Genomic DNA, 11,591 nt, shown 5'->3' on the forward strand with positions numbered 1-11,591 from the left:
TTATTTAAATGTAAAGGTTATAATAATTGGTAAAATATATGTTTTGTCAACCAACTAAAAAAATAATTATCCTATGAAATTGATTATTGGGATAGCTAAAAGCTAAATTTATAACATATATTATCTAATAACAATTTAATATAGTGAAATATTTTTTTATTGAACTAACTATAGTTAGACATCTTTTATTCCATGAAATTAATTATAAAGAGACATATAATCTTTGGATTAGTTAATATAGCTGTCAACAATTTAATATCTATCAAAGAATTAAACTCCATTCTTATCTGGTAATGAAATATCTCAAAAAAAGTATAAGAACATAAACAAACACAAGGTCCTAATAATAGAAAAAATAAAATCTTTATAACCAAATATAATAACCATCTATGATAACATTTTCACAAAACAAAACGAATATATATTTTTTCATGCCGAAGCTAGGAATTTTAAAAATATATATAAAGAAAATAAACGAGTCTTCAAAAGCGTATATGTTGTTCCTTCCCCCATACTGATATATCTCTGCCTCTCTCTATAGCTATCTCTCGGGATATCTCTCTCTCTCGGGATATCTCTCTCTCTCTCTCTCTCTCTCTCTCTCTCTCTCTCTCTCTCTCTCTCTTTTTCTCTCTCTTTCTCTCCATTCTAGTTCATAGAACGTAGACTCATTTAAGTACATTGCCTGTGTTGTCTTTCTCAACCATTTAGTCCTTTGCTTCAATAAAGGTATCCTCTCTCTCTCTCTACACATTTAGACACACACATAGATTCTTTTGAACAAAGACATATTGTACTATTATTTGACTAATCACTATTACTGTTCTTTCTTTCTTTTTTTTTCTTGGTTTTGCAGGCTAAGGAAAAAGATTTAAAATTCTTTCTTTTCTAGTTTTGATTTTGGCTGAGATCAATGTCTTCGTCATTGGAACAGTAATCTTTCTCTTTGATTTTATGCTTTCTCTCATTTTTTTCGCCTTTTTTTTGTGTGTGTCTGAAGAAGATTTTGGTACAAGTGTCATTCTCAAAATTTTGTCTTAGGGTTTTTTAATTTTAATTTTGTTGCTTCAAAACCCCCCCCCCCAAAAGACATGAACAACACTTTCAGTACTTCTACCACCATCAGTGTCGACGACTACATGTCATTCCCTTATAATGACCATTATTCCTCACAACCAGTGATCCCTTTTAGCCCTTCTTCTTCCATTGACGACATCTTGATTCATTCCACCTCCAACACATCAAACAATAATCTTGACCATCATCATCAGTTCCTACAACCTTCTCCATTTCCTCAATTCGAATTTGACCCGGATTGCGCCCTCTTGGACTCTTTCCTCCCACTAAACAATGGCCATGATGATAATCAAACCGTCACCAGTGACAATCATCGTCCATCACTTCCTTTTCTCTTGAACAACACCATTGGAGATCAACCCATTGAACCCTCGGAAACTATAACCCACATAGAAGATTCCCAGACAATCTCAACTTCTCAAGACCCCAAAATGAAAAAAGCCAAGAAACCAAGCAGAACAGACAGGCACAGCAAGATCAAAACGGCCAACGGGACACGCGATCGTAGGATGAGACTCTCTCTAGATGTCGCCAAAGAGTTGTTTGGCTTACAAGACATGCTTGGTTTCGACAAAGCCAGCAAAACCGTTGAGTGGTTGCTCACACAAGCAAAACCAGAGATCACAAAGATCGCGAAAAGCCATTCTCACCGGTGCGGCTTCAGCAGCGGCGACGAGTCTCAAAACCGTAAATATGCAATATTTTCTAGTTTTAAGTCTATTCAATTTTTTTATCTTAGTTTATATGAAAAGAGTTTATCTTTATGGTTAATCTGAAATTGTGAGTTTCGTAATTAATTTAGGACCGGCGTTAGGATCCATGGATACATCGTCTAGTCTGTGTGAACTTACATCCATGTGGACGGTCGACGATAGAGGCAGCAATACTAATACGACCGGTACGTACCTTAACAGTTGCCTTAATGTTTTACAATGATTATAGAGTTACAATTTTCTGTAATAAAAAAATTATAAAAAAAGAGTGATATGTTTTAAAACTTATATATTCATGGGTTGACATTAGAAACAACAAGAAACAAAGTCGATGGGAGATCAATGAAAAGGAAGAGAAAGAGGCCAGAACCACATACGCCCATTCTGAAGAAGTTGTCCAAGGATGAAAGAGCGAAAGCAAGAGAAAGAGCAAAGGATAGGACAATGGAGAAAATGATGATGAAAGGAAGATCACAATCGGTAAACGTTGTGGAAGAAGAAGTTCATCATCAGGGTGAGATAGTAAAGAATGATATAATCAACCAAATGAACTCATCATTTCCAATGATTAGTCACCATCGCAGCCAAGAGGCAGCTAATTTCAGTGAGGTACCTTAATTCTTCTATAACTACGAGTTTTATGATATTTTTCCTTTTTTTCTTTATATGGTTATTACTAAAGCTATGCATATTTATTCAATTTTAGGCTATCTTAAATTTAATATCACCAATGTATCAACACATTTAATAAATGTTAGATAGTTTAATTAGTATACTAGTTTTGGTGTGTTTTTGGATCCACATCAGAGATTTGAAGGCGCCGGTTTTTTTTTTATTATTATTAACTGACTTCTATTATTATTATGTACCTTGCAGCAGCAGCAGTTTACGGATCTTCATTATCAATTCTCGGCGAAACCAAGAGACCTCATGTACAAGTACAACTATTAAAACATGTGTTGATAGTTATTTACCGTTAAAATCGGTTGATATGAAGAAAAAAAACCAATGCAATATGTATGATATTTTGTTTTTATTTTCGAGTGCTTCTATAACTATTATATGTATAGCCTTCAAACACATATGTGCGGGGGTGTGTTTATTTATCGGTTGCTTTTAGGAATACAACAAATGTTTTGCACAAACAAAAAAAATAAAAATAAATACAACAAATGACAAAAAGAAACGTGACAAAATGATAAAAATTCTATATTATTGTGATTCTTTTATATGTCCTTGACGTCAATTCTGGTAGCCATAATCAAGAATTTAAAACCTTTCAAGGCTTTACATATATGAACTTAGATGCGACAGCTAATCAAAAGGCTTGTGATCACTATTATGCATAAGTGGATTAACGTTTATTTTAAGTTTTTTTAAGCAATTTATTTTGCTTTGTCCTTTAATCAATGATAACTTATGCTGTAATAAATCAAATATCTCTCCTGTATAGTAGGTTACTTGTTTTGTTATAAGTTGAATATTACTTAATCAAGAAAGTTTGGTTTACTCAATTCAAACTTAAAAGGGTATATTATTTTCCCAAACTGCAATTTAGTATTAATCATAGATATATACTGTTAAGAAATATCAAAATATTTTGAATTTTATATGACCCTTTTCGATAGATCTACAGATAGAAAACAACCCAAAGGTCTAATTATGATCACCTTGATGTTCACACTGTTCTTTTTTTCTAAAAGATGATAAAATTATATGTGCACTAAGCTGTGGTCTTTGTATTCATGCTATAATAGAATATACGTCCCTCACCATTTTCATAGCCTCGAATAAAGAAGTCACTTTGATTCGATGCCACTTCCAGATAAACATAATTATGCTTTGCCATGAAACCTCGGGTGGTTGGTGTTGTTATAGTCCGGCGTAGGAATGTTAAATCATTAAAAATTACACAACTCTCAGCTTCAGACTCAACCTGAACTGAAATACCCACTAGAACATATTATGTTAGCGTGAATTAGCAATTATAAAGGTATTGTACGTGAAGAGGACCAAAAAAAAACAAAAAAAGGTATTGTACGTGAAAATGTCTGTGAGGCTTCTTTTGCAATTAGAATTTATATATATATATATATATATATATATATTTGGGCTTACAAGGGTTTTTTAGGATTTTAGTTTCTTAAAAAGAAATCTCCATTTCTGCGAAAAAATATAATGTGCATGTTTTCACAATTATCTTATGAAAAAGTGCTCATATATTTTGTAAAATCTCATTATGTTTGTTTCGTATTGATGGTTCTCCACTTCTCCCTATAAAAGCTTATGGTGTTACCTCGGCTCCTCCCCTTTTCTTTGGTCTATGATTTTGGCTTTTGGCTCCTAATAAAACACACATCCATACGAGCACTAGAAAAAAAAAAAACTACTAAAATATCTAGTCGAATTCAACTACAGCCTCATAAAGTTTCGTGATTTATCAGAATTAAAATATATATTAAAAAGGTATATAGGCATCTGATTCTGAGATGACTGTAATATCAGATGTGGAAACTTGATTTTATAAGAGACCTCTCTGGTATCAACAAAAATTGAACCACTTCCGAAAGATAATTAAAATGATTAATTAATGTCATTAAATGAAATTAAAAACTAGAATCTGATTTACAGTGCTTATAAAATGGAGTCACAACATGTTTGTTTTATGTTTTAGTTGGTAATTACAAACACACCTGATGATATATATGGATCCATTCATATTAAATCTTATAGGGACAAATGGAGGAAAAGATTTTATATTTTGTTTTCAATGTATAAAGTTTTATTTGATTATACTATAGTTCCTATATAATTAGTAAAACGGAGGAAGGGATTACAGTAGTAATCCCAAACACTAGGTGTCGAAATTTCAGGAAGGAATATGGAAAGAGTATAAATACTAGGATGAAATTCTATGGGATCATTGAGATGACAAAAGTAAGTTAGAAGAATAAAGAGACACTTGAGAAAAGAAAAAAAAAACAAAACAAATAGTACACAGAGGAAAACAAAAAAGCAATGTTTATATACAAAAATAAAAAAAAATTAACTACAACTTCATAACATTTCGTGATACATAGGTCTCATATGTTTGTATTGTATCAATTAGTCGACAAAACCATATGATATGTTGTTTAAGGTCATGTGGAATGCAATGCCAAACATGAAAACACAACATGGGATTTGCAGTTGTTTTGGACTTCGTTGGATGTTGGTTTTTTTAAAGATTAACTTTATCAAAAGATTGTTGTGTTAACTTTGAACATATCTAATAATCTTAGTAAGGTAGAAATTTTTTATTTGTCTATAAAGAGGATTATAAACCATTTAAGTTTTACATCATTCTGGGAGAAAGAATAAGAAAAAGAACAAACGAAATGAAAATCAACTTCATGTGAGAACTGAGAAGAACAACAAAAAGTTGAAGGAAATAGATAAAGAGGCCCGCATGCCTAAATTTGTCAAGATGTAAAACCTACTTTTGGAATGGAAAAACTATTTCAAATAATAATTAACCTGCGGCGAAAATTAAATTATTTGCGAGGATTAAAAGAAGAAAATAATGCCACAATCAAATGAAAGCCCAAATTAGTGCGAATTAAAAAACAAAGAAAAGGACAAACTGGAAAAGAAAAGAAAAAATTCCTTATAAGAAAAAAGTATTCCAGAAGAGATAACAAGAAACAAAACAAGAACCAAAGACAGATCTGCAAGTTTATTTCCTAAATTATACGAAGTGAACTAATCTCCGAGAACTGTAATCAAACCCGAGTAATTAAAGAGAACACAATTAGAAGGAATTAAAAAATGATGAAGGGAAAATAATTACGAGCCCTAGATCTGGATTAAGAAAGGAAAAAACAAAAAAGCCCTAGATCTGGTTTATGAGAAACAAGAACTTTGACAGTTATTACAAAAACCAAAAGAACCGATCCTTCGATAGAGAGGCAGATCCAGGCATATATATATAAAGAACGAAACCCAGATAGAACAAGAAAATTAATCACCCGACCTTGTGTGTTGTTTTTTTCAAACCCTATAATCAAACAAGAAGCCCTAGCTAGTGAGAGAGTGTGGCTACAGATACCAACCCTAGAAGATGTAGGAGTAGAGAGAACTGTAGGCATCCGGTATCAATGGCGGATTTTTAGGGTTTCTGGAAAATCTTGTTGATTTTTTTTTTCTTTCTTTGATTTTTTTTTTTTTTTTTTTTTTTTTTTTTTTTTTTTTTTTTTTTTGTTGTTTGGTACCCAGCAGAGTGCCTCATAGCCAGTTTCTAAATATAATTTTATGATTTTTAAACATAATTTCTATAAAAAAAATTTTAGAACGCAACCTTTCTTTATTCACAGTGACTAAGTGAGATCTATCAAATGTTCATGGTTTTCTTTCCAGCATTGCATATATATTTTTAGATCTTTTTTTCTACTTTCATTATTACCTGTGTGTGCACGCAATTTTTGACTTTGAAATAAGTTGGATTTTTTTTTTGTTCACTACATAATACCAGTCATATATATTCCTAAATTATAAGGCAAATTAAGTTCATATATGATTAAATTGATTACCCATAAGTGCGAAAAACTTAACCAGAAGTAACATTAAGTTAATATATAAGAAATATAATAAAATTGTTTCATAAGTTTTCATATTTCATCTTCAACTACATAGTTTTATTTTAATTATATTTTATCTACGTTAGTCTTATTTTACTGTTTTCATCTTCAAACTACATATTCGTCTAAGTATGTGACACTAGTGAATTTTAGAGTTTACCATATCTACATATGTTTCATAAATGTATTTCATATTTTTTTGGATGAAGTTTTGTAGCTGTATTCATTGCCGCACACTTTGCATGAAAAAGAGACTATCAATATATACGATAGTGATCATGATCGATATGTTCTATTTTTCCTTTTAAATTTACTTTATGCTCTTTTCAGCTGGAAACTTTATGATACAGGATGCATATGAACTGAATCGACCAGCCAAAATAGTTGCTCATGGTTCTCTTTGGAGAAACTAATTAATGCATCATGATTCAAATTGGTATAAGCGCCTAAATTTCTTACACACAAGTTCTCAAAATTTTCACAAGATCATGAAACAATTAAACTACAAAAGTATTGTACTAAAGCCCAGAAAGACCTCCTCAGTAAAGAATCTAAATTTTATGCAGTTTAAAATAATAAAATATGAACACGAACACTTCATTTAAGATTTGATGACCAAAAAAAAAAAGAGAGCTATAATTAGCGACTTAATACTTTATGAAACCGAACCCTTCATATATATGTTTTGACTTTTGATGACATAAAACGTTTAGTTATCTACATTAGTACATTACTTTCATATCTGATTATTACGAATAATCTAAATTCCACTAATTTGTTATGGGATACTGTATCAAAATTTTATGTAGAGCTTATTTTTTTTACTAATTTCACTCTTGAGGGATAAGGATAACCAAATTGAACTGCCATAAAAAAAAAAGCCCATTTAATCTGAAAATGAAATACTGTACATCCATATCATAGTGGGCCGAGAGGGTAGGCATTGGCCCTTTTTCCTTTTATTGTACAATGATTCAAACGTGCACGACGGTCAACTTTTTCTTGGAACCACGTAGTGAATTACGTATTTGCTAATTTTGGATTAATTGTCTATGTATTTAAATGAAGTGAGTGATTTATAAAATGTGAGTTTGTTGCAAAATGAACTAACTCGACTAAACCAAAAACTCCTTTTTCTACAAAATCTCTTTTTCTTTTGTAGTATTAATTTGAATTAATGTTTTGTTTTTTTTAGTAAATTTTATTTAATTTTAGAGGGAGGCTACCTAACACTCCTGGATATCGTGCTTCTTACCTCCCTTTCAACACCGAGTCTTCTTGTTAATTATTTGTACCGAACTAGTATTTGAATTTTAAGGTATAATTCTTTAAAATTCCTCTTCCACCAAATTTGTTGAAATTGTTATTAACTAATAGTACTACAGTATATCGCATTTATTAGCTCTTGGTCATATGATAGGGTTATGACTTTGTAACGACTTTGAGAATTTATACATTACGTCTTAGAAACTACAAATAAATAAATGAAACTTGAAAGTGGGGTTAATAAAAGAATACTGATCGTGTTGGTCAACTACATTTAGCGTCTCTTAATGTTCTAATACATGAGCCTTTATCGACATGGCTATTGAGCATATTGTAAGTGTTAATTATACTTTATTTGTTTCTATGTGAATGAATAACGATAGATAGTTAATTTTAAAATATAAAAGAACCAAGTAGACTTTTGGAATTAGTTGATGGTTCTTGTCACATAGAAGTATAGAACTAAAGTGTTAAAAAACGATTATCTTATAGGTGTGATTACGCGAAAAAACATTAGGCTAAGTAAATAATTGGGTTATATCAACCGTAGACGCATAAGCAACTAGTCGTATCCATGGAGATTTACGCTCATTAACCAAAGCCTGTGTTCAGACATCATTATTATTAACTGCCTCGCCGCGTTATCAAAGTGCATCTTTACAAACCTCGGATCTTTGGATATAGAGTTCCACTTTTTGCATGTGAATCGCACTCTTCTCATAGATGTCAATGGAACCCTAGAGAGTATCCTCACCACCAAATCCCGTGGAAGATCGGACATCGTCGTCATTGCTTTTAGAACTCAATATCGGCTGGGGGGTATAAAAATAAATTAGGAGATTATATACATCTTCTTTTACCGATTTTTTTTTCTCACTTTCTTTTTCCTTTTTTTTTGGTAACAGCTACTACTAAATTATTCCGCTTTAATTGAATTTGCATGATGTAACAAGTCGGCATACTCGGAAATAAAATATCTTTATTTTTTTATTGTATAAGGTAGTGATGGGGAAAATACGAAACTAAAAAGAATGTGAACCTTTTTTTTTAATCTATAAATTGTTTTTTTTGTTCCCGTTTTGTTTTATATGTATTTTCAAAAATTGGTTTTTTAGTTAGACTAATTCGATTTATTATAGTGTTTTCTTTATTTATTTTGCTGTACAATTTTTTTTGTTAATTACATATTCCTTTTTTCCAATTTTTTACGAGATAGAATTATAGTTTTTGGAACTGCCATTCAAGAATGCAAAGAAAATAATTCATTGGTATGATTGGATGTCAAAGATATTTATTATTCTATTCTTTTGTACTCTATATCGAGTTACTTTTTTTAATTTTTTTTTATTATGTATAATTTTTAAACAAAAAAGACATCCAAAAGTTTTAAATCTAATTGTTTTATTTATAATTTTTTTTAGCGTCTGAAATCCGTACGATAATACTTATCAACCATCCATAGCGGGAGCGCGAGATAATATCTGTGAGGCGGCGATGACCATAGAAATAGTAGTAGACCTGAAGGTTGACGTGATCAGGAGGACCTGTATTCAAGGATAAAGTTTAGAGCTGAACCAAAATAAAACATATATCAAAATCAAAAACTAGCTCACTAATTTTACTCGAGTCCAAACTCACTCAACACAATACAAAGGATACATATATAAACTCAACACAAAACACAACACAAAGGATCCATCTGGAGGACCAAAAGCCATTAAACTTTCCAATGTCGCAAAAATTGACAAATAGAAAACAATTGACAAATATATTTGTTAAGGAGAATCGCTGACGAATTATGTTGCTACAATAATATATTTTCTAATATATAGAACGCATGTATTGAGACAAATAATACTTATCAAGGAATGAATCGATCAAACACGTAAGGTTTAATCAAGAGATCGTTGATGCATGTCTCTCGCATGCTCGTTAGGTTTCATACACAGAACTTAAATTATAAATATTTTGAATGTAATTATTCATTGATATCATATTATATAATACACAAGATCATTACACAAAATCAAAGAAAATGTCAACACAATATATGTCAACGCAAAGGCTACCGAGTCAGCCGGTAACCTAACTCCCTTTTTATATTAAGGGACCTATACGTTAACGCGTGTATTAATATAAATATACGTAACCCAACCATTTCAGTCTTTCAGACAAGAGAGATAGAGAGAGAAATCACATTAAGGAAAAAAAAAAGGAATCTTTTGAGTTTAAACCCTTTCCGGAGAAAACGACGGAGCAATGGAGAGCTCAACGCCAGAACATGTCACCTCCGCACACAAGCGCCTTAGCGTGAGTTTCCTCGTCTCTCTCATGGTACTTTGTGCTAGACACGCAAACCGAGTCTCCAAGAAGCTCAAACTCAAGACGAATCGAAAGCAAACTCATCTCGAAGACTATCTCGAAAGCCCTAAGCCTAACGGCAACAAAGGCCGCGAAGAAGGCCGAGGAGGAGGAAGGTTTGGATGGAGTCCGGCACGGTCTTTTTCCCCGATGAGGGTGCGTCCTAAGGAGCTCATGACGACCTTGAGCAACAAGGCGATGACTATGGTCGGCCGGAAAACTAAACCTTACGACGGTGGTGCCGTGAAGAAGACGGCGGTGGAGATGATTGTGGAGGAGGATGAGGAGGAGTACGGCGTTTGGCAGAGGGAGATTTTGATGGGAGGTAAATGTGAGCCGTTGGATTACTCCGGCGTGATCTACTACGATTGTAGTGGACATCAGCTAAAGGAAGTGCCTCCAAGGTCGCCACGTGCTAGTTTGGTTCCTGAGCGCCCGACCCGTTCTTATGTCGGGTCACTGTTAAACCCGACGGAAAAAGAAATTTAAAATTTAGTTTTGAGAGTTTGATTGGTATAATTTGCAGTGTCATCAGTTGAGTGGTCAAAGTTCTCTAGGATCTTTGGTTGTTCTCTTGTTATTGGTAGATGCGCATGACATGTCTTATTATGCATATAGTTGTGTAATTTAAATTTATGTACTTATATAATTGCGCTTGGCAAAATTTTAAAGTTAAGTAATTTTCAAAACCGAAAAAAAAAAAAAAAGTAATTTTCAAAAAATCCAATACAATAAAATAATTTTTCCATATCAACCGTTCATTACCATTCCAAAAAGGATCACAGAAAAAAAAGCGATTACATGTGGTTGAACTTATACTTTTTTATTTTTATACATGGAGTAATTAGAATTTGAATCCACGTCTATGCGGTAAAAAGGCTCCGATGATGGCCTTTAATTAGCCGAGTTAATGATTACAAACGTCAAAATATTTTAATTACTTAAAGACCAAATCAACGGTTGACGTTCACAGCCAAGTTTTGGTGTTGACTTGAGGTTTCTTTTTTGTCTGGTTGGCTTTGACTTCAAATCAAAACACAAAGAAGTCAACGAAACAAAAAAGTAGGGGTTAAGAAGATTCCAACTGTCTGATTACGTTCTTAAGTTATGTATGCTTAATTGTTTTTTTATCCATAATGTTACGTTCGAGCGTGTAACCATTGTAAAATATGCGTATTCAGTGCCAATTCTGAATCTACAATGACTGATGTTACTAAATGTTAATGAACTAGCTTGTAGCTACAGAGTGCAATATAGGGCTCTCTGTTACAATAAATTGTTTCAGTTCATGCATCGACAACACACAGTGAATCATTAATTAGCTATTATAATTGGTAAAAGTTAAAATTAAGGTTTTCTTAATAAAATTTTGGATCTTTCCCACCCGTCAAACCAATACTGGACCAGTGAACATAGTTTTAGACAAATGAAGAAAGGCTTTTAAATCTTTACCAATACCGTACTATACTATCTTTAGATTCAATCTAATGACAATACAAGGATAGAGAATTCTCATGTTCATCAAACGTATAAATAGGGTTATTAATTTATTGGTATA

At 32.2% G+C, this 11,591-nt stretch overlaps 2 protein-coding genes across 2 annotated transcripts; both read left to right on the plus strand.

Moving 5' to 3' along the window:
• The first annotated feature begins 403 nt into the window (after window positions 1-403).
• On the plus strand, window positions 404-2,976 carry LOC104765716 (transcription factor TCP18-like). Its single transcript, XM_019241173.2, has 5 exons — window positions 404-729; window positions 857-1,764; window positions 1,880-1,975; window positions 2,101-2,399; window positions 2,667-2,976. Exons 2-5 carry the CDS (start codon window positions 1,092-1,094, stop codon window positions 2,739-2,741), a joined length of 1,143 nt encoding a protein of 380 aa, XP_019096718.2. The 5' UTR covers window positions 404-729; window positions 857-1,091; the 3' UTR covers window positions 2,742-2,976.
• Window positions 2,977-9,824: 6,848 nt separating this feature from the next.
• LOC104765717 (uncharacterized) lies at window positions 9,825-10,697 on the plus strand. The gene has a single exon (XM_010489479.3). It carries the CDS (start codon window positions 9,932-9,934, stop codon window positions 10,520-10,522), a length of 591 nt encoding a protein of 196 aa, XP_010487781.2. The 5' UTR covers window positions 9,825-9,931; the 3' UTR covers window positions 10,523-10,697.
• The last annotated feature ends 894 nt before the right edge of the window (window positions 10,698-11,591 follow it).

This window comes from Camelina sativa, chromosome 19 (assembly GCF_030686135.1).
Source record: "Camelina sativa cultivar CO46 ecotype springtype chromosome 19, ASM3068613v1".
NCBI classification, from domain to species: domain Eukaryota; kingdom Viridiplantae; phylum Streptophyta; class Magnoliopsida; order Brassicales; family Brassicaceae; genus Camelina; species Camelina sativa.